This window comes from Lemur catta, chromosome 5, assembly GCF_020740605.2.
Source record: "Lemur catta isolate mLemCat1 chromosome 5, mLemCat1.pri, whole genome shotgun sequence".
NCBI classification, from domain to species: Eukaryota; Metazoa; Chordata; class Mammalia; order Primates; family Lemuridae; genus Lemur; species Lemur catta.
In genome coordinates, this window is record NC_059132.1 from 27,182,891 (window position 1) to 27,210,823 (window position 27,933).

Consider the following 27,933-nt stretch of genomic DNA (forward strand, 5'->3'; position numbering starts at 1 on the left):
ATGATACACAGAAGGACACTCACAGCAACACTGTAATAGGGAAAAAGCGGAAACTACCTAACTTGCCATCACATAGCCAATTTAAGTAATTTATAGCATGTCCATTCAAGAGAACACCTGTCAGACATTTAAAAACAGCTTTACATGTGCTGAGGTAGAAAGAGCCACAAAATAGGCCAGGCGCGGTGGCTCACGCCTGTAATCCTAGCCCTCTGGGAGGCCAAGGCGGGTGGATCGCTCGAGGTCAGGAGTTCGAGACCAGCCTCAGCAAGAGCGAGACCCCGTCTCTACTAAAAAAAATAGAAAGAAATTATCTGGCCAACTAAAATATACATAGAAAAAATTAGCCGGGCATGGTGGCACATGCCTGTAGTCCCAGCTACTCGGGAGGCTGAGGCAGTAGGATTGCTTAAGCCCAGGAGTTTGAGGTTGCTGTGAGCTAGGCTGATGTCATGGCACTCACTCTAGCCCGGGCAACAAAGTGACACTCTGTCTCAAAAAAAAAAAAAGAGCCACAAAATAAACACATTAAGTCAAAAAAATAGGTATAGGTCAGCCTGCATAAGATTCTTTTTGTGTCTGAATCTTTTCTTTTCTTTTCTTTTTTTTATTTGAGACAGGGTCTTGTTTTGATGCCCAGACATGAGGACAGTGGCATCATCATAGCTCACTGCAACCTCAAACTCCCGGGCTCAGTAATCATCCTACTTTAGCCTCCTGAGTAGCTGGGACTATAGGCACACACTACCATGCCTGGCTAATTTTTCTATTTTTTGTGGAGGCAGGTTCTCACTATGTTGCTCAGGCTAGTCTTGAGTTTCTGGGCTCAAGTGGTCCTCTCGCCTCAGCCTCCGAAAGTGCTAGGATTGCAGGTGTGAGCCACCATGCCCAGCCTTGTGTAAAATCAGAAATACACACAAAGTTTCCTAGGATTCACAGGTAAGCTGCTATGGGTATTTATCTCTGGGAAAAGGGTGAAAAGTAGAGAGGGAAACAGAGTTTTCTATTTTAAAATCTTTTAAGTGAAAGAGGAAAAAATTTCAACATGTGATAACATACTCTGTTGGAAAGGCTGGGCAAAGAGGCATTTTTGCTGTTGCGAATGCAAAAGGTACAACCCCTAGAGCAAGGGAAATGGGCAACATCTAGCAAAATTATGTATGCATTTACCCTTTAACTCAGCCATCCTACTTTTAGAAATCTATAACCAAAGTTCACTGGCACAAATATGAAAAGATAAATATACAAGGCTATTCGCTACAGCACCAATGTGGTTTATATAAAAGACCAGAAACGACCAAAATGTCCATCTACAGGAACAGCAGCTGAAAAACCCATGGAACATCCACACAATGGTGTACTACGCAACAGTAAATAGGAACGAAGAATATCCTTCTATTATATACCACTACTCTTCAGTTAGTTCCCAGATGTGTTACATGAAAACAAAAAAAAGAAATACATGTGTTGTATGTTATCATTTCTCTAAGAAAGAGAAAGGATACAAATACATACAGGGCCATTTGCTTTATTTTTTTTTTTTAATGGAAGGATTCAAAAAAGTTTACCTATGAGGAAGAAAAGGTGGAAATGACAGCATTTTAAGTTAGACATAAATCATGTTGAGACTTTGAAACCATGTAAATGTTTTAGACAAATGAGTAATTATGTTGATAACATTAGGAATTAAGATTTTTGGCATGGGAGAAAGGAATAAAAAAAGACCCACAAGGTTAAGATGCCATACTCCTGAATTTTAATAGAAAGTATCAGTGTAACCTCATGATGTAGTTTACCTTATCAAAAAAAACCAAAAAACCAAACCTCTAGAAATAATTACCAAGTAGCAATAAGCACCCCTATAACTCAGACTGTGGTACCTAAATACCATTTTAATTGCAATGGATTCAAATAAATACGTTTGAATCCGTAAGCCTACAAGAACAAATGATACTAAAACAAAAAAACAAAACAAAACCTCACTGGTTACCTTTAAATGTTATCAGGGATCAACTTATAATTCTACAAACTGGTTAACAAAAGGGAAAAGATCAAATATTTATCGGTTGTTCTTACACAAACTATACCTCTTGGTAACTGAATAGCTGATGAGGCAGTTGCTCCTCAAAGAGGTATTCCAGTTACTAAATGAAGACTAACTTCATGTTGACTGATAAGGAACCAAAAAAAAAGTAAATAAATACAATTTTAAAAATTGAAGACTGACTAACAGAATTAGAGTATCACCATTTTGCAATGCCTAGATGAACTAATAGGCCACAACCACTAATGGCAGCTTATATCACGAAAGAGATAATCACATGAAACATTATGTGACACCTTGCGAGAAAGAACAAATCATATCTATGAAGTATGCTTGACAAAGGAGGGGAAAAAACTCCCAAAACCCATCCGGCCTCTAGATTACCAACTTACAAAATACTGAAGTACAGATGAACATGATAAATGATACCACTGTGTCCTCAAGTAAATTCTATAGGATATATAACCTAGTTTATTCAAATAATAAACAGCAAGGAAAAAGAAAAAGAGAGGAAGGGGGAGATTAACTTAATAAGACAACACATGAATCTCATCTGAATCCTGATTCTCACAAATTATTAAAAAATTTTTTTTGACAATTGAGGCAAATTTGAAATTGACTACATATTTGGTGATATTAAGGAACAGTTAATATTTTCAGGTGTGATGATGATACTGTGGTTATGTTTTTTAATAAGTCTATCTCTTAGAGATATGTACTAAAACATCTGTGGATGAAACAATAGGTTGGCTAGGATTTTCTTCAAAGTAATATGAGAGAGGAAACAGACGAGGGCATAGACGGAGTAAGACTGACCATGAGTTAATACTTGCTGAAGCTGGTGATGGGTTTATTATACTATCCTGTCAACTTCTGTAAATATCTAACATCTTCCATGAGAGAAAAACAAAGAGAAAGGGGCAGGGAGTAGGGAAAGAGGAAGGGAGGGAAAGAGGCTAGCCAAGCCTTGGGACTCTAACAGAATTAATCAGATGAAGACTCTTCCAGGGCTTTCTGCCTTGGCCCAAAACCCCAGCTCTGTAAGTAAGGGCCTTTCTTTCCCCCACACCCCAGCCCCAGGGAGGAAGACGTACCGCAAAGATGAGTGAAATGTCAGTGGTAAGGGCCTGCACTCGGTGGAAGGAAGCAATAAGGGTGATGGGCAAGAAACCATCAGCATCCATTTTCCGTCGCAGGAAGAAGTCTCGCTCTAAATTGTCCACACTGAAGTAGTATTCACTAGGGGGGGGGAAGAAGAGCATCACCAAGGGATTGCTGCATAATTTACAAATCCCATTCCCTGTTCTGCTATACACCCCAGCAATCTCACACAGCCTCTGCCCTAGCCTGTTCCTATTCTACATACAAACGGTGTTAAAGGATGAAGACAAATGACGTTATCCCTACCTTGCTTGGGTCAAATCCTTCTGCCCTTCAGCCCCTCTGCATGCCTGACAAATTCCTCATCCTTCTTTAACACCCAGTTCAAATATTGTTGGTCACTTTCTCATCTGCTCCTAAAACACTTATAACACTCTACTGAAATTATCTATTTCCTCATATGGCTCCCCCACTGGTCTGTGAGACAATATATCAGAATGGTTAGAAGCAAAGATTTTGCCATCAGATGGAAATGGATTTAAACCTGTGCTTTGCTACCTACTAGCTGTTAGACTCTATGCAAGTAACTGGGCCTATCTGCTCGTCTATAAAATGGGGATTAAAGACCCAGCTCATAGGAATTTGGCAAATAAAAATTACAGGATTAAATTAAGATAATGCCTGTAAAGCACTTAACACTGAGCCTGGCCAACCAGGGGTGGGGAACCTGTGGCCATAGGGCCACAATATGGCCTTCTAGGTCATTAAGTGCGTCCTTTTAACTGAATCCAAATTTTACAGAACAAATCCTTTTATTAAAAGGTGTACAGCAGAGAAAGATAAAGCTTCTACTGCTTGCTTTCGTACTTACAAAAGAACAATCCTGAAATCAAAGGCTGCAGGTTCCCCACCCCTGCAAGGTTTCTTAAGGTGAATATGGGTATTACTTCTGTAATAAACAAACTTTATGAAAAGTTAGCTTAAAGGAGAAAAAGAAAAGCTATCTTTCACAGCTCCAGCCAGAGGCTACAACTGCTGCTAGCACCAGAAGGCCATGTGTCCAGTCCTCCTCTGCCCAGCTCTGACCCTTTGGCAACCCCTAACCTCTCACTCATCTCTCCAGGAAGAAAGCTCCCGCGCACTCACATCTGGCGCTTGATGTAGTCTTTGAGCAGCTCCTGGTCCACGCTGTAAAGCTCAGTGCTGCTGACATTGTCAAAGTAGTAGGTGATGTTGTTCATGTACTTGGGGGTGCGAGGCCCCTCTGCACCATCAAACTTTCGGTAGCCAAACTGGTAGTCAAAATGGGCTATGGGGGAAACAGGTGTCATGAGGGAGAGCAGATACCTGCCTGCCACCCCCGCCGCACTCCCTTGGACATCCCGGAGCCCAAAGGGGCCTCACGTACTTCGAGTGCCACCCCGGCCGCGTCCCCGGCCGCGACCACGCCCCCGTCCACGGCCACGGAAGGAAGCCCGCGCCCCACCAGCCCCATCACTCTTCACACTCGATGTCTCATCCTGGTCATGCCAGGCAGGCTCCGGTTTGGTCTCTGGTTGCCAGGCTGGGGTGGGGGGGGCCACGGGCACGGGAACGTAGGTGGCAGGCTCAGACCCTATGGGGAGAGGGGGCACTGGGTCAAGCCTGAGGGTGACCCCATGTCCAGGCCCTCCATAGTGGGTAGTGCATACCTTTGATCTCCCCGCGGTTGGCAGGTATATGTCTCGGCTCCTGCGGGCGAGTAGGGCGTGAGGCCAATTTCTCTCTGGGTACTTCAGGCTTCATGTCTATTTGCAATGGAACCCACTTGTGTTTGTTCCCTGGGAGATAGCATGGACATGTGACAAAGGTTTGAGGGGAAACACCCCTCCCACCCAGCCCTACTTCACCTGCCCTGGGCTTCGGCCTAAATCACAATCTGGTGACCCTGGGCAAATCCCTTTCCTATACACCGGACCTCTTTTTCATCTCTAAAATAAGGGGGCCAGGCTGGTACAATGGCTCATGCCTGTAATCCCAGCAGGTTGGGAAGCCAAGGTGGGAGGATCGCTTGAGGCCAGAAGTTTGAGACCAGCCTGAGCAACATAGTAAGATGCCATCTCTATAAATAAAAAATTTTTTTAGGCCAGGCGCAGAGGCTCATGCCTGTAATCCTAGCACTCTAGGAGGCCGAGGCGGGTGGATCGCTTGAGCTCAGGAGTTCGAGACCAGCCTGAGCAAGAGTGAGACTCTGTCTCTACTAAAAATAGAAAGAAATTATCTGGCCAACTAAAATATATAGAGCAAAAATTAGCCAGGCATGGTGGCGCATGCCTGTAGTCCCAGCTACTCGGGAGGCTGAGGCAGCAGGATCGCTTAAGCCCAGGAGTTTGAGGTTGCTATGAGCTAGGCTGACGCCACGGCACTCACTCTAGCCCAGGCAACAAAGCAAGACTCTGTCTCAAAAAAAAATAAAAAAAAAATTTTTTTTTTTTTTTTTAGTAAAGTTAAATTAAATTAAAATAAAATAAGGCCAGTGGTCCTCAGTGGAGATTACCTGTTTAACTCCCAGTATCGATTTCTGTAAGGTCAGAGAATCCTCTTCTGGAGTCAGACATGCATAGCTGCCCAAAATAAAGACTATACTTTCCAGACTCTCTTTAGACATGTGCAAAAATGGTACCTATGAGGGCTCAGTTAAAGTAGCCAATTCCAGGTTGAGTCCCTAAAAGAAAAGAAGCTACCCTTCCCCTTTTTCCTTCCTGCTAGCTGGACGAGTCAATGTACCACAACAAGATTAATGGAATTAAAGAGTTGCCATACTAGGCCTGGGCTATTTACACCAAGCTGTTATGTAAGAGAAAAACTTTTATCTTGTTTAAACCACCGTTACTTTAGACCTCTATTAGAGAAGCCAAACCGGACCCTACCATTTCAGCAGGTTTTTGGAAACTTTTAATCTTTTTAAGAGGAGGACAGAGGGTTGAAGAGAGGACGGCTGCCCCAGTGGTCTACATCAGTCTCCCAGTGACTTCTGGGGGGCACATGAGATTTCCCCAGCAACGCCCAGAGGTCTGGTATTTCACAGTTCTGTCCCGCCACCTTCTCCCAAGTTCTGCTCCATCACTCACCTTTCTTCTTCTGCCCGCCTCGCTGGCAGTCCTCGTCTCCATTCTTTTCCTCCCCTGATTCGTCCGATTTGGTTTTTGGGCTTTCCTTACTATCACACCCCTCTCCTTTCTCCTGTTCCTTCATGTCCTTCTTGGGTGGCAGCTTACGAGGAGGCTGAGGCTTGTGACACTGTGGCTGCAGCGGGAAGTAACAGGGAAGTGAGGTGAGTGTGAGTGTCTCATGGTTTGAGAAGGGCACTTCCTGTCACTAGAAACGACAAGCAGAAGGAGCTACCGTATGCAACAACAGGTTGAAACAGATGTACTCTAAGGTTCTGCTTTAACACTTGCGACGCTTTCACTGGGAAGTATGGTCTAACAGGCCAAGAGGCAGAAGAGACAACTTGTCTCTCCAGCTTTTAAGTCTAAGTGACAGAGACAACCCCCAAGACAGAGGTGCTGGGGCCCGCAAAGGCCAAATGTTTACTCCCTGTAACAGGGCTGTGTTGCCCAGGTAGTCTGTGGGATAAAGAAATGCTGGCCCCTGGCCTGTCAAAAACAAACCTGGCTGTGAACTGAAGGAGGCCACAGCCGTGAGTAAGGGATCCAGGCCACTGGCCCGGAACAAAAGTGCTAGGAAGGAGAGAACTGACCAGAATTCCCACTTTGCTAGGGTTCAGGAGAGCTATGTAAGGTTCTCCAACACCATGTGGTCTGGAGGTCAGTACTTGCCCTAATGACCACTCTCGTTTCACTCACAGAAAACCCAAGTTTAATGATGTAGAACACAGACTCTGGAATAATACAACACATCTGACTTCCAATCCCCACTTTGCCATCAAAGGTTAGTAATTAACTTCTCCAAGTCTCAGTAGCCTTAGCTGTAAAATGGGAATTATAAAAGGACCTATCTCGGAGTTACTGTGAGGGATAGATAAGATGATGAATAGACCATAGAGTTGACCCGTGAACACCACAATGAGTTTGAACTGCATGGGTCCACTCATACATGGATTTTCTTTTTCAACCAAACGTGGGTCAAAAATACAGTATTAGTGGGATGCAAAACCAGCATATACAGAGGGCCAACTTGATATACTCTGGTTCCGTAGGGCTGACTAGACGACCTGAGTATGCGAGGATTCTGGTATGCACAGGGGTCCTGGAACCAATCCCTCAGGTATACCAAGGGGCAACTGTACACGGCAGTTCCTGACACAAAGCAAGGGCTCAAGTGATAACAATTCTTAGCTATTTCAATGTTGCCCATTTTATATTAACCACTCCATTTTAAAAACTGGCAAAGGTTAAGATCTGAGACTCTGAAAGCTTGAGAACCCAAAATGTGTATTTGTAGATAAGAGCTCAAACCTGCGCATCCCTCCCTCCCCACAGACTCACCTGCACACTCTTGTGGGCTATCTCTCCAGGTGTGGGCCAGTTGATCGTGTCTCCAAAGTCACCAACCTGCAAAGCACATTCTATGAGGGGTCCTGGGGGGTGGGGGCAGATACCTGTCTCTGCCATTCAGTTCCTCACCCAAGGTCTAGCTCTACTAAGAGATCAGAGGCCCAATCAGTCTGTCCACTAGGACCATCCACACTGGAGGCCCTGAAGGGGGCTCCCATGCTATTCAGAAAGGATCCAGAACTACCTAGCAGTCCAGAAGCACTCACTAGAAAAGGAAAAAGGCCACCACTTCCAGAAGTTCCCTTGGGTTGCCCACTCCTATTCCTTACCTTGCTGCCTTTGCGCTGTTTAGGAACAGCTGCCCTCACCACCTTGGCCGGAGCAGAATGTTCTGTGGGAACAAGAAGGGAGAGATGGTCATGCAGAGACTGCATGAGGGGGCCACTACCAGTTCTTCACCCTCATTACCATCCCCACCTCACCAAGCAACCTGCTAGTCTCACAGAAGGAAGAAATAGTGGAGAGGAGAAAGACACCAGTAACAATTTTACCAGCCCCTTCCTGAAGAAATCACGGAAATTATCTTTTTCTGAAGAAATCTGCCAGGTCATGCGGAGAGCTGGCAGCCAAAACCCCAGGAACTGAGACCCTGACGTGAGAGGGCCCTTTCAGAGTACAGCTCTACACCCTCTTGTAAAATAGGGACTGAGGCCTGCAGAGGAAGTCCATGCCAGAGGCAGCACTATAATTTAGTGCTCTCGAATCATGGCAGATTTCATAAAGGAAGGGCCTGAAAGATCATTTCTAACATTGTAGAAGTCTGTGTGTGCACAGACCAGGGCTAGTAATCATTGAAAAAGCAAGATTAAAAACCCTAAGTAGGCAATCAAGAATTCCAGGGACTACACCAGGGCCAGCCACTCAGGAAAGATTTTGTCTGCTTCCTCAGTTTCCAAAGAAAAGGTAGGCTCCCACTTGACTTAGCAGTTCCACCTTTAGCAATTGATCCCAATGATACAAATTAGACAAACGTTATGTACAAAGATGTCCACCAAAGTGCTATTTATAACTTCAAAAAACTGAAAACAACCTGCATGTCCAAAAGTAGGCAACTGGCTAAATAAAGTTCATCCATTTTTAGAGTAGTCATTAAAAAGATAAATGATCTCTTCTGATACAAAAAGATGGACACGATAAATGAGAAAAGATACAAAACGATCCCATTTTTGTAAAAAGAAAAAGTGTACATGCACACATACTGTACATGTATGTGTACAAACTCTAGAAGAATATATAAGTATTATCGGGAGTTAAGTACTATATTTACAGAGATTTAAATCTTTCGACAAACATGGGCTTTTAGAGAAAACAAATGTCTTCTATTTTTTAAGGAAGTGGTTCCAGCAGGTCCAGTGCCTTCTATACCCACATTTGTTTTCCCAACACAGTTCTGAAGGGTTTCTGTCTCTTCCTCCCCCAGAGACCCACAGGAAAAGACACATCCTGAGGCTCTGCTCACCCACACCTCTCTCCCATCACTTTGCCTCCACTGTTGGCCAGCCATGCCAGGGTAAGAGCTGCCCCCAGTTCCTGAGCGGAGAAATTTGGCTAGCTGGCCTTGAAAGTAATGTTCTACTCCTTGATCAGACTCATATTATCCTTAATGAGTAGAGAGTGTCCTTGCCTGATTCCTAGCAGTAAGGCCACTGCATTCCTGGTTTCCACCCCCTACCGGAGCCACTGCCCCCTCAGGACACCCCACATACCTTCTGAGAGCTGGAGCTGTGCGACTCAGCCCACAGCATCCCCCACTCCCACTGCTGGGCAGTGGTGAACCAGGAAGGAGCCCGTAGGCCCAGGGAGCTACTCTGCACCCACTCTCCCTGTGACTCCTGGGTTGGGCCAGACAAGCCTAACACCACCTAGTTCCTTGACAAGCCTAAAGATCTTCACCTGCTTCAAACCAGGACCAGGTCTGTATATACCTCAGCTATGGCTAGTAATCACTTCTCCCACTACCCAAACACCGCTCCATACATGCTACCAGGAGAACACACCAAAAGGCCTGCAACACCAAGTTCATTAACAGCATGTTGGAAAGGGGAATGAGGTTCAGAAGGCAAGGACTTCTCCTTAGAAAGGCAAGGCAAAGTCTTCCAGGTCTTGTTTGATCAGAAACGGACATGATAAAGAACTGAAAATTCAGTCTTTAATCAATGTGAGAGCCCTCCTGCCATGAAATGATTCCCTCCTCTACTACCAATCCCAAACTGACGAGAGGAATCGGACAGTCTGGCCATACACATGAATATTCTTAAATTAGTCCTGTGTAGAGGCCTGTGTGAGTTTGTTGAAAAAGCCCTATCTCCAGGTCCCTCTGTCCAGAAGACTCATGGTGTCCTGTTCTTGCTCTGTTCCCAGCTAGGGCCTCAGGTTACCCCTGACAAGGAGAACCCAGAGAGGCAGAAAAACCCACTGGGGAGAGAGAACCACTTCTGCCTTTATGTAAAATTCACAGATCTGTTAAAATCATTTTGGCTCTCAGGGAAACCCAGGAAGGCCCAGATGAGCTGCCGTCAGGCCCTGCAAGAGGCTGGAAAGAAAACTAGGCTTTCTGGCTTGACTTCAATTACATATCCCTTTCTGGGTCCCCTCCCAGCTACTCACCCTCACCAGGTAACTGCCACAGGGCTCACAAACATACGCACACACAGAATGTACGGGTCCCCCTGGGCCTGGCATCTGAAATGGCTCCCCATGAAAACCAATCCTTTACACAGGCACCAGTCCCCACATCCAGCACCATCCCAGCCAAATTAGGGGACAATCCTCCTCCTTCCACCCCTGCATTCTGAAACCGCCTGCTGCCACTGACCCAAAGCCCAGCTCAAGAAACACCATCATTCACTTGCCCAAGAAAACAGGTGTAGAATGTTAGAGCAGCAAAAAGGACCACAGTTCTAATCCCCTCTGTTTGTAGACAGGGAACTGAGGCTGTGAGAGGGGAAGGGGCTTCCTCAGGACTAGCTGTAGAACCAGGATGGGAGCTCAAAGTCTCAACTCCCTTTGCCAATGCTCCTAATCAGCTCACCAGAAATTTCATGGGGCCCAGTGGTTCCCACGTCTCTCTACTGGTAGGGAATGGGTCAAAACCTTCTTGGTGCAATCTCAGGGCATTTCTCCAGTTTTTTCTTGTAAATAGAGGTACTGGTGACAGGGAGTAGTTCTCAGAGAGAAAGGGAGGTAGAAGCGTGGAGAGGCAGGCCCTAAGCAGGGGCCAGCAGGTTATGTGTCCACAGGTCTCTGGGGCCCATGATTCCCTAGGGGAGGATGGCAGAGAGAGGCCCTAGTAGGGTGTTCCTCCCTGCCTAAGGGGCTAACAGATACCTGGAAGAGGAGGAAAACCACTTTTTGTCCCACAGGATCATAGTCAGCCAAGAGCCAGTACTGACTCTAGTTCTAGGAGGTCAAAGGGCCTCCTAAACACACACATACACTTGTTAAAAGTGAAGCACACCAAAATTTCTACGTATAAGAAGCAATCTGAAGGTGGTGATGAGGGCACTGGAGGACTTTTCCCGAAACTGTATCTGCTTGGCAAACTCACTATTTTTACTTATATTACTTAAGACTATTTCAAGTGGCAAGGGATAGAGAGCAAAGTCATCACTGTTGATGATAAAAGATGAAAGGAAACGAGGGCTACAAGGCAGGTGCTGAGGGGATGCTAGGACAGAAAGGAATTACTTTAATAACTGCGATGGTAGGAGCAGGGACGGCAGCTCCCCTGTGAAGTGGAGTGGGTGATGACCACACAGCCTTGATTAATGCCCTGAGATTCTCTGTCTCTCTGAGCCTTGACTTTCCAGTGTGTAACACGCCTTCATTTGAATACCACCTAGATAGGAAAGCTGGGCAGCCCCATCGCTAAGCACATGGACTTTGTTATGCGATGGATTTGTGTTGGAGTCCCTGCCTACTCTGCTCCTTTCAGAGCCCGCCCTTTGAAAGTCAGCTTCCTCTGTAAAAGTGAAGCCATAGTTATCCCATAGGGCTGATGGAACACTTAAATGACCAAAGTGTGGTAAGAGTGCATAGCACACGGTAAATGCTCAAAAAATGCTTCGGATTGCAATTCAAATTTACAAAGGAAACTTAAAAGCAATCCCCATCCTCCCCCTTAGAGACAGAGACAGAGATGGGGGTAGGGGAACATACCAAATAATCTCTCAACATGAAAAAGAATCAGAGCGTGTGGAAAAACTCTTGGGGATCAATTGGCTCAATTCACTCAATCTAGATTGCAAACGAGGCCTTCTCCCCAGCCTGGCAGTGACCCACGGGGCACGACTGCCCTCTGGAGACAGGCGGTGTCTGGGCTCCAGAGCAAGTTTCCCCAGGTAAGAGGAAAGAAAAGCTGCAGAACTTGGCAGTTTTAAATGGGGGACAGAAAGATGGGGGAATTTACCACAGGTCCCCCAGCAGTGACTTTGGCATAAAGCCCTGCTTTGTTAGAGAGGAAGACCAGGATGAAAGCCTGGGGTTCTTTTTCAGTTGAAGAAATTGCGTCATTCCATTTTTTACCCCGCACAGAAAAGGAAGAGGGCCCAGGCCTCAAGAAGTCTCTCCCAGGCCAGGCTTGGCTCACGCCTGTAATCCTAGCAGTCTGGGGAGGCCAAGCGGGAAAATCGCTTGAGACCAGCCAAATCAAGAGTCAAGAACTTTTAGTCTCTACTAAAAATAGAAAAAATTAGTTGGGCATGCCTGTAGTCCCAGCTACTTGGGAGGCTGAGGCAGGAGGATCACTTGAGCTCAGGAGTTTGAGGTTGCACTGAACTATGACGACATCATTGTACTCTAGCCTGGGGGACAGAGCGAGAGTCTGCCTCAACAACAAAAAAAGTCTCTCTCGCCTTACCAAAGGGGCTAAACTCATAAACACCTGGTACAAAGCCAAATAAAAAGATTAAAAAGTATTTCCAATATTGTCTCCTTCTAGAAAGATCCTAAGGCTGCTGACCTTTTGAAACAAAAGCTACCCAGCAGGGCTAGATTTAGGAGGTCTAGGACACAAAAGACTTGGTTCAACCAATGAGAAAGTAATGAAGGTTTTTAAAGGAGATGTCACACGGGTGATTGAAATTCATCGGGTCGTGGAAAAAAGAACTGGTAAGAGGAAGGGAGAAGCTAGAATTAAAACTGAAGGACTAGTGTGGTGAAAGGGGAGCTGAGGCTGGGCTAGTTGGGAGAAAGCCTGTAGGACTGAGAGTGGGTGGCCAGAGAGGACTACCAGGTTTCAGGCCCGAAATCTGCCAGAATAGCAAACAAAGACCAAATGTTTATTTGGAGACAAATATCACCTCTGGAGATTGGCAAGATCTCAACCACTGAGATTTCTCATCAAAGTAGGAGAGATGCTAGCAACAAATTGTAGACATAATAATACTGACAAGTGCAGATAATACATAGTGAGCACTTACTAGATACCATACACTGTTCCAAACTCTCTGCATGTATTCTCTTACTTAATCCTCACAATAACGTTGATTTATTTCCTCTCATTGGTCTCATTTTACAAATGAAAAACCCAAAGCACATGGTAGAAAGGTTACTTGCCCAGATCACAGCCAGCAAGCAGCAGCACAGTATTTGAAGCCAAGCAGTCTGATTCTAAAAACCTGTGCTCTTAACCAACAGGAGGAGGTAAAACAGAGGCTAAGGAGTCCCAGGTACCACCTCATTGTGGCCAACAGGGCAGGCTCTCAACGGCAGGGCTGCAGCAGCATCACTCTACACACTGGGGTTAAAAACCAAGGCCCACTACAGGGAAGGCTAAAGTAACAGAGCTGGGCAAGTGACACTCCTGCAACTGGATGCCAGCAATGTGACAATTCCCCTCTCCCCTCCTAGACAGAGGCAAGGGCAATTGCCACCAAGCATACCCCGCTGGAGTCTCTAACTCTCTAGCACCCTTTCAGACTTATGAGGAAAGAGGCATGACTTCCAGGCCTACCTCCTAGGTCCTCCACTCCAATCTCTGCCCCACTGATGCTCCTGAACCACACCCTGGACCCGAACACAGAGGCCACTATCGGGGCTCCAGCTGACATGGATTCTGTGCCACCCTCAGCCTGTGGAGATGGGGAAGGTTACCACCATCCACCAGAGACTGCAACGTGGGACCCTGACTGTGGAATGCAGAGAAAGCATCTAAGGGGAAGGTGAGGCAGGCAGGAAAGAGAATCTAGGTTATACCACCCACCTGTGCCTGTCCCTCCCAGGCCAGCCTGTGGGCAGAGTCTGTGAAAAGCCTGGCTACTTTCAGCTGTCACCAGCCGGGGGATGGGTAGAGTCACACAGGAGGACCTTGGAGACCCACAGGCCTTACCACCCCCACCCAGCCCCCACTCACCCTAGCACCCCCAGGCAGGAATGTTCTTCTACAGAGTAAAAAGAATGCAGGTTTAACCCTCCTCACCTTGTTCACCAGTTCCTCCTGCTGCTACCTCTGCGAGGCCTCGCTCTGCCCAGGCCTCTCCCGCCCAGATTCCCCCCAAACCTGCAGACGAAACATAGAAAGGGGCTGAAAGGTGCTGGGGGAGGGGGTAGGGATAGTGGGCAGAGAGAGACAGAGACAGAGGAAGGGAGGGAAACCTTCAGAAGATCAGACCACCTTGAGTTTTCACTAAAAGGAAGCTGCAGGCCAGCCCAGGAGTGCAGAGTTTGCATCCCCTTAGCCTGGGAGGAGGGACAAAGGGCGGGCCAGGCTCTAATCACATGATGCCAGCCAGCCAGGCTGGCCTGGCCCTGGCCCTGGCCCAGCTGACTATCTTTAGCCTGCGGTGACCCAGGCGGCACAGTGCTCCCACTCTCCCTGCCCAGACATGCACCCGGCCACCCCCACTGCTAGTACCAGTCCCTGAAGTCCTGCCCAAAAGCTGATTAACAATCACCACAGCTGAAATATATCAGTGGCCTCCGAAGCCCCTGGCCTCCAAGTGCCAGCTCCCTAACCCAGCCTTTTCTGAAGAGCACATTCGCCTCTAGTTAGAACGGTAATAACCACCTTTTACTGAGTGCTGACTAGGTGCCAAAAACTAAAGTTGCTTTCTATGTGTGATTTCACTTAATTATCTCAAAAGGACACAATTATTCCAGTTTTCCAGAAAATGAAACAGAGGGAAGGGACTTGCCCAAGATCACACATGTATGTTGATGCAAGATGACTCATTCATCACAGATTTCAGTGTAAATTCTCCTCAGGAGGTTTCCCCGACTGCCCAATGTAAAGTGCCGCCCAGCAAGCAACTCTGGATCAAGTTGTAATTCACTCTACAGTTTAGGGACTTCAGTACTCACTGTCGCCCGAAATGGTTGCATTTGTGTGTGTCTCAATTCCACTAAACAGTAATCAATTCCTGAGTCCTAACTATGTCTTTGCATGGTGCCAAAATTCTTTACATGTAGCAACTTATTTATTTTTCACCTCTCTAGAAGGCAGGTGTGACAATGACTCCTACTTAACAGATGAACCACAATCAGCTTGTGGGTTCCCACAGGCTCTCCTAGGCCCTACATTTCAGAAGCCAGTTCTGTCAGGCGTGTTGCTAGGCACACCTGATGCTTTGCTGCACGCCTGTCTCCATGACCCTGATGTGGGAGGCTGCTAACCTCAGAGCAGGTTTTATCCTGTCCCCGGTGGTCAGCCACCACCTTAAGTAACACAAACTCATTTTTATTGTTCTAAATCTTAGGGCATCCTCTGTTGGAAGAGGCTTCTGAATTCCCAAGAAATTACCTTGGATTATCCCCATTACTGGAGTGGAGAGGTTGATCCCAGACCCACCCAGGGCTAGAACTTGAGAAATTGCAATGTAGACAGGAAGACTGAGGAACAGGAGGGACCTAGCTGTGTGTGAAGTCACCAGTGAAGTGTTGCAGAGCTGGCACTAGAACGTAGAGTTCCTACCTCCCAATCCAGAGCTCTTCTGTAGGCAGGGAAGCCAATATCCTCTCCCAACAACATATACTCTATACACAACCATACCCACTCACAGGGTGAGGGGCAGGGACCCAAAAGTCTCACAGGCACTGTTCCCCCACAACTACTGATGACGCTTTCAAGAAAAACGACTTCTCACGTGGAACTGGAATATATGACCAGAGAGTGGGGGTGTGTGGCTCTGGGAGGTGCCCCACTTTCACCCCGTTTTTCCTCTTCGTGCTATGCCAGGAAGGCTGGACCTCTCCGCTCCCTCTGGAAGAAGCTGGGTAGGCATACCCTGGAGGCGTCTTTCTCACTGTCTATCTATTATGAGAGGCAGGCTGGGCACCCAGACTCAATTGAGCAGTAATAGCTCCAGACCTGCAGGTTGGGAACACTTAGTAACCTGAGAACTCCACAGTAATGGGAGGGACTTGCCAGGCATCCCAAAAGCAGACAGGGAGCTGCAGTTCTCTCAATTTAGGTCAGCCAGGCCAGTGGGTCTTAAATCCCAGAAGCTGCTGATTTGCCTCACTGAGTCTGAGCCTGCCTACAGGCCCCTTTAGCGCTACATGCTACACCTCAACTAGGAAAGAGCAGGGCCCTGGGTTGCCATGAAAGTGGAGACAGGACAGACTCAGCAGCCAGGATGCTGCCCCACCTGTAGACTCCCCACCTCTGCTCACAGATGCTCTCAAGGCACCAGTATACCCCCTTCAGCAAATGTAGGAGAGGGTCTGACCCCTGCCCAAAACCCACCCACCAATTTACCAGGGTGTTGGGTTAACAGGCAAGGCAGAGGAGCAGTTAACAGCATGGACTTTGGAGTGCATTCTTGGATGTGCTAAGCAACAGCCGCCATCAATTAAGTAACTCACAAGGCCAGGGCAGATGAGTCAAAACTGACCAATCTCTGGTGCAGCTCAGAACTCCACAGGCATCAACTGGTCCTGTTGGACTTAACCTCTCATTTTCCAAAACTACGAAAGGGGTCCATGATAGCTAGTTCACATGATTGTTTAACAGATTAAACAAAATAATATTTAAAATGAGCTTAGAATAAAGAACTACTGCAAATGCAGCATACTTATTTTTCATTTCTTTGGAGCACTCTTGAATCTGCCTAATGCCAAAAAGGGGGGTGGGGGTGGAAAGGGGGAAGAATATAGTTGGTTGCTAGATTTAGCAAATAGGAACTCAGGGACATTTAGCAAATAGGAACTCAGGGACACCCAGTTAAATCTATATTTCAGGTAATCAGTGAGTAATTTTTTTAGAGGAACTATGACCTGTGCAATATTTGGGAGACACTTATGCTAAAAAATTATTTGGTTTACCTCAAATTCAAGTTTAACTGGGTGCCCTCTATTTTTACTTGTTAAATCTAGTCACCATAGGAAGGAAGGACTATTGCCCCATGTTCCAAACCAGAAGTAGGAGAGTGACCAGATCCCTGAGCTTAGAAGTTGCGAGACTGGATGCCCAGTCCAACTCAGGCACCACAGCCCTTGCTCTGGACACTTGGCAAGAATCTCCCTCCTAGGCAGGGTGCAGTGCCTCACGCCTATAATCCTAGCACTCTGGGAGGCCAAGGTGGGAGGATCGCTTGAGGTCAGGAGTTGGAGACCAGCCTGAGCAAGAGCAAGACCCCATCTCCACTAAAAATAGAAAAAAAATTAGCCGAGCAACTGAAAATAGAAAAAATTAGCTGGGCAAGGTGACGAGCAGTCCCAGCTACTCGGGAGGCTGAGGCACAAGGATCTCTTGAGCCCAGGAGTTTGAGGTTGCTGTGAGCTGGTAGGCTGCTATCATGGCACTATAGCCTGGGCAACAGAGCAAGACTCTGTCTCAAAGAAAGAATCTCCCTCCTGTGTCTGCAGTCCCCCCTCAGAGGGCTGTGGTTGGGGTGGGCAGAATCCTGTCTTGTGTAGTCCTTCCAGTCCTAGTATCTTGTGATTTTGTCCTTACACCCACTGATCCCCTTAAATGCAACCAGCTTTCCAGGAAGACAACCTACCCCTGGCTAGAAAGGATTTCAGTCCTAAGATTTTAGTATGCATTAGAATCATCTGAGGAGCCTATCAAAATGTAGATTCCTGGGTCTCATCCTTTAGAGATTTTTGCTTAGGAATGGTGAGGTCAGGAATCTGCTGGATAATTCTACTAAAGTAGGCTTTCTATGGACATACTTCCAGTTATTTTGATTTAACCCATGAGTTTCAACTGTTAATTTTGACAGGGATATCCAGAACCACAACAGCACAATATTTTTAAATCAAGATTGCACTTCTGGTTGGGCGCGGTGGCTCACGCCTGTAATCCTAGCACTCTGGGAGGTCGAAGCGGGTGGATCGCTCGAGGTCAGGAGTTTGAGACCAGCCTGAGCAAGAGCGAGACCCCGTCTCTACTAAAAATAGAAAGAAATTATCTGGCCAACTAAAATATATATGGAAAAAATTAGCCGGGCGTGGTCCTAGCTACTTGGGAGGCTGAGGCAGTAGGACTGCTTGAGCCCAGGAGTTAGAGGTTGCTGTGAGCTAGGCTGACGCCACGGCACTCACTCTAGCCCGGGCAACAAACCAAGACTCTGTCTCAAAAAAAAAAAAAAAAAACCAAAAGATTGCACTTCTTAAGATGGTAGCAGGTATAGTCATGTGCCTCATGACATTTCAGTCCACATACACAACAGTGGTCCCATAAGATTATGATGTATTATAATGGAGCTGCCCTTAAACAGGTATACCATCTTTTATAATGCATTTTTACTGTACCTTTTCTATGTTTAAATATGTTTACATACACAAATACTTACCATTGTGTTATAACTGCCTATAATATGCAGTACAGTAACATGCTGTACAGGTTTGTGGCCTAGAAACAATAGGCCATACCACATGTTAATAGCTTAGGTATGGAGTAGATGATGCCATCTAGGTTTGTGTGAATACACTCTGTGATGTTCATATTACTAACAAATCTAATGAAATTGTCCAACGCCTTTCCCTGTCATTAATGAAAGTATTCTATCATTAAGTAATGCAAGACTGTACTTGTGTTCTTGTTTTCTTATTTTTCTATTTTACATTTATGTTCTTTTGTATGTATTAAATATTTAAGAGTTTCTTGGAAAGAAAGAAAATGGTGGAGCTGTTGCAAAAGAAATGGGCCCCCAACCCCCTCCCTACTTTGGCTCCCATTAAGCTAGAGTAGAAGCCAGTTTGAAAAACCCTCACTTCAGAAGCTGTAGAAGCTAGAGACAAGTGAGCTAGCAGGTTTGCAACAAGACTTCTGGGGCGGGGCACGGCACTTGGTTAGAATGCAGATTCCTGCCACCCTCCAAACTCCAGAAATCAATTTGGGGAGGTGCGGAGAGCTTGGGCACCTGCAGTTTTAATAAGCTTCCTGTGTAATGCCAATGCTAATTAATGTTTGAGAACTGAGCTGCCAGTGAGTGAGACTGACAGGAAGGGACCCTAGTCTCCAACACTCAATCAAGGTCTCACACTTGCATAAGCAGGACTTAACCGGTTCACAGGAGTAGGAGATTGCAGGTAGTTTTATTTACACACACAAACTGAAGCCAGAAGAGGGATGCAGGAGTTTATCCCCTCTTTACCACCCAGTCCGGTCTTCAGCACCAGGAACCAAGACTGGTTAGGCTGATAAGCCACAAACTGAGTGTCTTGACAGACGTGAGGTCAAAAGGGATCAGTCCGGGCTGGGCTTGGGAGTTTGATTTTACGACACACTCCAAATGCTGGCTGTACCAAAAGAACGAAAGCTCTGAAGGGAACTGTCTGCCTGCTTCACCCTTACAGCCAAATAGCCTCTGCCCTCTCTTATCCTAAAACCTGGTAGTTTGCTCACCCAATGCCCTGAGATCTGGGTCTGTTAAAATAATAATGGCTACCATTTACTAAGCATTTATCTCAGGGAGCCAGATCTCTTCTTATGGGCCTTCTGCGCATTTACTTTTTTAATCCTCACAATGGAGGGACTATTATCCCAGTTTCAGAAGAGACTCAAAGAAGTGGTTAACCAAAGGTCACACAGTGAGAAAGTACCTGACCCCTAGGACTGAAATCCCAAGCTACCTTAAGCCTCTCTCAGCACTGCAGGAGACAAACATGAGGTTCTTGTCCCCAAAGGGCTCCAGCTCAAGCTTGCTGGCCCTACAGGGTACTGAGGCCACCAGAATCCACTTCTCTGAGCCTATTAGCTCACCTGTCAGGTGGGGATAATGCCACTCAGCACAAAGGAAGAAAGGGGAAAGCAGAGTCAGGAATCAAGGCACTGTTGCAAAGGCAATGCTCTAGGGCCACCTTCAATCTGAAGGACTGGCTCTGGCCAGCAGCAAAGCCCCAGGGGAATCCTACCTCCTCCAGCACATCAGAAAGGAATGGATGGAGGAAACTACGGACACCCTGAAGGTCAAAGGATAGGCAGGAGAGGGGAAAGGGAGGTGACAAAGCAAGAGTTTTATACAAGCCCCGCTCCAGGGCACAGGGGAGAAGTGAACAGAGCATAAACCACTGTCCAGGTAAATGACCTTTCCTTACCCTTGGTGACCAAGGCTAAGCATATCATAAGGTATTTTCTCACCCACCACCACATCTAAGTCTCAGTTTGAGGTAGGAAGGGTTTATGCAGTTCTATCCATTTTACAGAACTGAGACAGCAGCCTAGCTTGTCCCAAGAGCATCAAACTGTTTGAGATCTCAGTCCCGGGCTCCTGCCACCGTACCACGAAGCAAAATAAACTTGCCCATGGAGGGGTCTGTGTACCAGGCACTGGGGAAGGAATGGTGAACAAGAAGGCCCCTATCCACTGAAGGCTCAGTTTACATAAGAGCTTTAATCCTAAACTCCACCTATGATTGGTTGGTCTTGACTGCCTGGGGATGCTGTATTAAGGATCCTCAGGCAGCAAACAGGCTCAGGAAAAGCCTGGGATCAATGTCTGTTATGGGCAGGAGGTTTGGCATCCACAAATATGAGTATTTATAATTCCAGACTGGCAACGACTGAACAGTGCCCTTCATCTCAACAGATGTTTAGCCCTTACTATGTGCCAGTTTCTGTGGATATAGAAGTGGACAAGATTGTCAATAGTCCAGTCCATGAAACTAGCTGATGTCAGAATTGACACGGGTGGTGGTGGGTTCAATGCTCTTGTTCTCTAGGAGCCACTCTGTCCTCACCCTGGGCAGGACCTGCAACCCTTATGCCTGGGCTCTTCCAGAGAGATCAAGGCAAGGCCCAGGAAGAACAAAATGCAGAAACACAAGCAATAATTATAGAATGGGTGCCTCTGTGGAAAGAACACTGGGCCGGGATCAGAAAAGCTGTCTGCTTCCCCTGGCTCAGCCTGGACCACCCTGCTTCACATCACCAGCACTGCAGTACAGCTGTTAAGAACCTGGGCTCCGATGGCAGGGCCAGAGTCCTGGCTATGCTACTCCTATTTAGCTTGGGTTTCTGTAAATGTGAATAGAGCTCCCAACCATGGAATTGTGAGGACTGAATGGGCTGATACTTGTAAAGTGTTTAGAAAAGTGCCTGGCAAATAGTAAAACACTCAATGCTTGCTGGCTATTACTTTGGAAGTTACGGATCTCTCATTACCTGATTAAGACCATTGAGACAAGCTGCTCCACCCTACCCCAAAGCCCACTGGCCAGCCTCCTGTCAGGGACCTTGCCAAGGATGTGTGCTTAGTGCTCCCCACCCCCAGCCAAGGCTTCATCTGACTTTATCTTGAAGAGCTCATCAGTTAGGAGCTGAAAGGCACAGGGCCTGTTTTCAGGAAATGTAGAGCATTTCTGGGCAACACCTTCTCCATTTGGCTAAGCCTTCCTTGGCCTTCTCAGGGCTCAGGAAAGAGAGCCGAAGGCATGTGTCTGGAGTACCAGGAGCTACAGCATCTGCACGGGATCTGCCTTCAGGTTCAACCTGCCAGGCCTAGTCCTCTAAGAAATCTCCATTCCTGAAGAACTGACCGTTCAAAAGGCCTCCTGTTTCTCTTTCCTCAAAGCAACAAAGCAGAACAAAGAGAGACCTAGAGTGGGCACTGTGATCCCCTTGGCACCACCTGGGAGGCTTTGACTCAATTTTCTGTAAAAGAAGCAGCAACCAGATGGCTTCCAAAGTCCCCTTAGACTCTGGTCTTCTTTAAGTCTAGGATCTCCAAAGAACTGCCACCTTGGAGGGGTTATGGCAGTGGTCATGGAAGTCAAGGCATGGGGCAGGGAAGGCCTGGAATGGCAGAGAACATCCCAGAGCAACTGCAAGCCCAGGCACAGCCAGTGGGGACCTTCAGCTGCCTCTCTACTCTTAGCCAGCAGCCAGGCATTCCCAGTCCACCACCGCCCTCACACCCCTTTCCCCTCACACCCCCTTCCTGATGCTCAGCAAGAGGGCCTCCCTCTTCAGCAGACAAACTGCTGTCCCACAACTCCTGGATAGACAGGTCAGCAGAGTTAAATACACTTTAAAAAAAAAAAAAAAGTATGGATCTACCACTTAGTATCTGTAACTGTGCTAAGTGCACCTCCCTTGCCACATCTTACTTAATATGAAGACTGATGCTTATCTTCTTTTTTATTCTCCTGAATTTTTCCCTGATTAGTTGTGCTTTGAAGGGGGTGGGGGGGACAAACAGGCTCTACCAGTTTTTAACTCTGACCCTGAGCAGTCCCTTAATCTCAATAAGCCTAAAAAAAGGACCAACTGCCACCTACCTCAGAGGTACTCGTGAGGACTGCAAGAGACAGGAATAAAGAAGTGTTTTGTAAAGTCTTAAGGGCTACCTCAAAAGCAGTAGTATCAACTCTTTTGATCTAAGGGTTTAAGTAGTAAGACTAGACCCCAGAAGAAATCAAAAGATGGTGGTTTAGAATCCTCAGCGCTGGCAGGTGCCATTTTGAACAGTATCCCACAGCAATACAGCTCTCCTAGGAGTGCAAACCCAGTCACCTCCTCATTCTCTGGAGCAAGCCCCTCTCAGCATAGAGGCTTGGCTCAGGGCTGCTGCGTGCTACAGCTGCCATTCCCTGCGATGCAAATAAGCATGCGGTGGGGGGAAGGCTGGCTTCCCCGGACCATCTGAGGGCTAATCCAAATCTGCTACTCATCCCTAGCCCTTTTCTGAGGGGACAGAGGAGGCCAGAAGCAGGCCAATGGTGCACCTAGGAAACAGCCCAATTTTACAGGCTGAGAAACAGAAGCACAGATTTGGGTGGTATGGAACAAAGAGAAAATGAAACCAGGCTCCTACAAATCTCAGACCTGCATGAGGTTCTTTTTTTTTTTTTTTTTTTTTTTTTTTTTTTTTTTTTTTGAGACAGAGTCTCACTTTGTTACCCGGGCTAGAGTGAGTGCCGTGGCATCAGCCTAGCTCACAGCAACCTCAAACTCCTGGGCTTAAGCGATCCTACTGCCTCAGCCTCCCGAGTAGCTGGGACTACAGGCATGAGCCACCATGCCCGGCTAATTTTTTTGTATATATATTTTTAGTTGGCCAGATAATTTCTTTCTATTTTTAGTAGAGACGGGGTCTCACTCTTGCTCAGGCTGGTCTCGAACTCCTGACCTCGAGCGATCCACCCGCCTCGGCCTCCCAGAGCTAGGATTACAGGCGTGAGCCACCGCGCCCGGCCTCTGCATGAGGTTCTTGTCACAAACTGGTCTAGTGTGAAGCACATGTGTCTACACTAGGCGTGCAAGATTATTTGACAAACTCATCAATTATTTAGAGATTTCTAAGTTCCAACCTCCCCTAAGCCAACCCTGGCCATTTCTGTATCTACTCTGGCCTAGCTGGTCTTTTCCCCACTGTCTACCCACACTTGTTCTCCCCATGAGACACCGGCCAGCCTAGTGCTGGCCTGCTTCCATGGGGGGTGGAGGGGGAGTTTGTGGGTGGGGGAATTGTGGGGGTGTCTGTGATGTAGCCTTAGGGGCACTCCCAGGACAAACCAAGTGGGAGGCCTTTGCCTATCCTCCACTGGTTTCCTCTTTGCACTTCATCTAGTTTCAGAACCAAGTGGGGTAAGAAAGCTCTTAGATCAGTGAAAGATGTTCTGAAAAAGAAAAAAATAAAAATAAATAAATAAAGAGAAAGCTCTTAGAAGGCAGCTGAGTGTGGTGGAAAGAAAACTGGACTGGGAATTCAGGGTACTTCCTTGTGCTTTAAACACTGTAATCCCTGTGTGGCAGCCTCATAGCTTACCCCATATCTGGGCCTGCTTCCCTCAGCAAAGTGAGGTGTGTGCACATACACGTGCACATGTGAATTCTGGCCATGGCTCAGTGGTCTCAGATCAACCCCAGCGTGGCTGCAGGGGGCAGTGAAAGAGGGGGACCTCACAGGCAGCAGCACTGGGGTTGTGTGCCTTCACTCCACAGCAATGTAGCTTAACCTTTCCCTTTCATCAGGAAAATGCTTCCTTCCTTACCAAGCCTGCTTTGAGGATTACAAGATATGTGCCCTTGAAAGCTTATGTTTCTAAGTGGGAAAAAATATATAGCTCACAAAATACAACAGTCCCCCACTCTCTGTGGTTTGTTACCCAGAGTAAACCATGATTTGAAAATAGGTGAGTACAGTATAAGATATTTTGAGACGGAGAGAGACCACATTCACATAACTTCTATTACAGTATATTGTTATAATTGTCCTATTTTATTATTATTAATTTCTTGCTGTGTTTAATTTACAAATTAAACTGTATATAGGTATGTTATGCATAAGAAAAAAACCTAATATATATATGGTTTGGTACTGCCTGTGGTTTCAGGCATCCATTGGGGCTCTTGGAACATATCGGAACATATCCCTGAAGAATAAGGGGGGGGGGGAAACTACTGTATTATGATCCCATTTTGTCTTTGTTTTTTTTGAGAAAAAAAAAGTATATATGTGTGTGTGTATGCTCACACACTCAAAAATGTCCAATACAATAGTCACTAGCCACATGTAGACCCTGAGCACTTGAAATGTGGCTACTACAAACTAAGAAGTGCTTTAAGTTTAAAAGATAAACCAGACTGCAAAAACTTCGTATGAAGGACATAAAACATTTCATTCCAATTTTTATACTGATTACACGTGAAAACTATATTTTGAATATATTGGATTATTAAAATTGATTTTACCTTTTTTTTTACTTTTTAAAAAAATATGGCTACTGGAAGATTTTAAATTTATGTGGGAAGCATTATTTCTGTTAGGCGGCACTGGTCTGGAAAGATATACATCAATGTTTAGTTGTATTTACAGCAGTTGGTGGGATTGCCAAGGGGTTGGTTTTCTTTTTGGTAAAATATATTTGAACATTTTTCTACAATGAATTGGTGCTGCTTGAGTAATTGGAAGAGATTTCTCCTTCTAAAGGAGTTAAAAGGCCCAACGCATAATAGTATTTCCCATCCCCTTTGGTAACTCAGATGCAGAGCACCCCCAAAGCCTGTAGAGAGCCCTCCCCACCATCCCTTCCTACTGACCTGGAGGCCATGCCTGAAAAACCACAAGGTCAGCATAGCTCTTTCCAGTAGGCATGCACGTGGCCTGCCAGAGCTAAAGAGGAACATCTCTGGGGGAAGAAGGGCCAGGGTTCCCCAGCAGGATCAGACATTATAGGGCCTGGCTTATACCCACTCGACTTATACCCAGGGAGCCCAACCTGCTAAGGGGGTAGAGCTGGAGCCTCCAGGCTGGGCCACAGGGGCCCCATACAGACTCCCACCATCTGAAGATCTGTGTGAGTCCTCTCTCTCCCAGAAACATTTTCCTGGTAGGGTTTATATACTTCTGAGGACTGGGAGAATACAAAGCCAGATAATGTATGAGGAATAAACTCTGGAGTCGGTCTGCCATGGGCTCAAATCCCAGCTACTTACTAACTACTGTGGAGCCTTGAGCAAATTACTGAACCTCTGTGAGCTCCCGTTTTCTCATCTGTAAAACGAGGATCCTTACAGTATAGCTAGATCTCAAACGGCTGTTGTGAAGATGAATGTGACAATGAATGGGAATGTGTGGTAGCTCAGATGTAGATGGTCCTCAGTCACTCTGACCCAGCTCTCTAGGGCATCTGTACTAAATAAGGCAAGCCACCCCCTAAGGAAGATTCTAGGACACCTGGCTAAGCCCAGGGAGGCACATCAGCCATAGATAACACTGCAGTCCACATCGCGCACGACAGCACAGGATCCAATCCCTTGATACAAGTTGTGAAAAATGAAGGTCTAGCCAGGAGAAATTAGAGAGCAGGGCTGAAATCGGAACTCCAGACTAGATCCCCAGACTTTGCTCAGGCAGTTTGTTCTGACCCCACCCTAAAGATCTTACCTGAAATCAAAAACCCACAGCAATTTCTAACAAGTCAAGAAGAGAAAACTGTGACACAAAGACTCAGGGTCACGGTGATTTCTCACCTCCAGGACCCACGTTCCCCACTCCTGCTCGTGGCCCCAGGCTATTCCCCCACACCTTAATTCCACCTTCACCCTGGAGCATGGAATATGGGACTGGGCAGAGGAGGCAGCCCAGGCCAGGAAGCACCTGCACTTAGCCTGTCTCTGAGGCCAAAAGACCCAGAACGAGGGGGAAACATCCGCCTGCGTAAGGCCACCCTTCTGACCAATGGGCACAGACAACTAATTCAGCTTCTAGACAGTTTGAGAAATGAGGAGGAAAAATTATTAGCAATCAGAAAGCTTCCTCTTTAAGTAACCTAGTCTTAGGGGAGAACAGCAAGTTAGTTTAAAAAATCAGGCCCAAGTCACTATGCCATCATCTTCTCTTCTCCATCTCTTTCATGGACAACTGCAGAAGTCTCCTAAGGGGTCTCCCTGCTTCCACCTTGCTTCCTCCTACCCACCCACCTCCATTCATTCTCCACAGAACTGAGTAATCCTATAGCAGACATCAATCACGTCACCTCTTCCACTGCTTTCAGAACAGGATCCAAACTCCCCAAACTGGCCTCCAAAGGGCTCCTGTTTCTGATTCCTTTCCCTCATTCATACAGGCCTTCTGTCTGTTCCTTGGAGAACTCTAAAATCATTGCCACTTAGTACGTGCTGTTCTTCCAGGTCAGAATGCTCATCACCAGGTTCCTCATCAATCTCACCTTGACTCTCCCTTAGAGGCATTCCCAATACCCTGATTGAAGCTGCCCCCAGCCATCACAAAGCCTCTAGCCTCGATCTTTTACCTTTACACTGAAACTTAATATCTGCCTTAGTCACTCTTACATCTACAGGGTGTTTGAGATTGAAATCAAAGATGCTAAACCCATTTCACAGACTGGGGAGGGGAGCAAAGGCTCACTGGGGCCTAATATAACCCGGTTTTCCTGGCAAGCCCATCTCTTAACTCTTATAGCTTCCTACTGCAGCTGCAGAGCTTCAGACCCAATGCAGGTAGAGTATAATTTCTGTCCTAGGCCTTAAAGTCTTCCCCATCCCCTCCTCTCACTCTTCTCCCATAAGAATGTTCCCAGCCTGTGAGCTGGGTGGCCTGCCCTTTCTCCTTTGTATGATGAAACGTACAAAGTCTGAGCCCATAGGCCTCGTGCTGGAAGGAGCCTTGGATCAGGGATGGCAAACTCAAGGGCTTACAAGGGCCAAGCTGCAGCACTCTTCCTCTAAAGGGAGACAGGTTCTGCCATTAGACAGCAGCCATGAGAGGCCCAGAGTAGCTCTGGTCTTCTAATTTGTTTCCTGCATAACAGCTTTATTGATATAATTCACATACCATGCTATTCACCCATTTCAAATATACAATTTAGTGGGGTATTTTTTGTATATTCAGAGACTGATTTTTTTTTAAAGAAAAGCTGGAACTTCCTTGGTTTCCAGAGAATTTTCCTGATTTTTAAATATAGGTTATTATAAAGTGTTTTTAAATGCAGGTCACTCTAATCAATTCAGAATGTAAGTCCTACCATGGCAGCAATGTATCTTGTTTACCCCTGAATTCTGGGGCCTGACAGCTAACAGGTACGGTACTCAAAATTTTCTTAGTGAACCAATCTAGAAAAGTATTGTCAACTTGTAGCTGCACAGCCCTACAGGAAATCACCGTCTAAACTGTTCAAATATTACCATATCAAGAAACTCAATACCTCCTGTGAATCCATTTAGGGACACTGTTCAAAGTTACTACTTGACAGTAGGCAAAACCTACTAATCTTTCACCTCTCACCAACCATTTGAGCTTTCACCATGAGGCCACGTGAAGAAGCTCTATTTCAAATGCTGTATTTCTTTTTTTTTCAAATGCTGTATTCCAAGACAAT

The 27,933-nt window shown here is 46.4% G+C and overlaps 1 protein-coding gene across 4 annotated transcripts in view; it reads right to left on the reverse strand.

The window, feature by feature from the left end:
- The window catches only part of LARP1 (La ribonucleoprotein 1, translational regulator), a 56,470-nt gene that overhangs the window by 17,062 nt on the left and 11,475 nt on the right, over positions 1–27,933 (reverse strand). The window contains exons 2-8 of one of the 4 annotated variants that reach the window (XM_045551303.1): positions 7,974–8,035; positions 7,636–7,701; positions 6,256–6,430; positions 4,837–4,932; positions 4,554–4,760; positions 4,292–4,454; positions 3,139–3,283 (exon numbers count right to left, since the gene is read on the reverse strand). In XM_045551303.1, coding sequence (XP_045407259.1) covers positions 3,139–3,283; positions 4,292–4,454; positions 4,554–4,760; positions 4,837–4,932; positions 6,256–6,430; positions 7,636–7,701; positions 7,974–8,035 — 914 coding nt within the window. Of the gene's footprint in view, positions 1–3,138; positions 3,284–4,291; positions 4,455–4,553; positions 4,761–4,836; positions 4,966–6,255; positions 6,431–7,635; positions 7,702–7,973; positions 8,036–27,933 lie in introns of all 4 variants that reach the window. The other 3 variants (XM_045551304.1, XM_045551302.1, XM_045551305.1) reach the window with 3 other exon arrangements.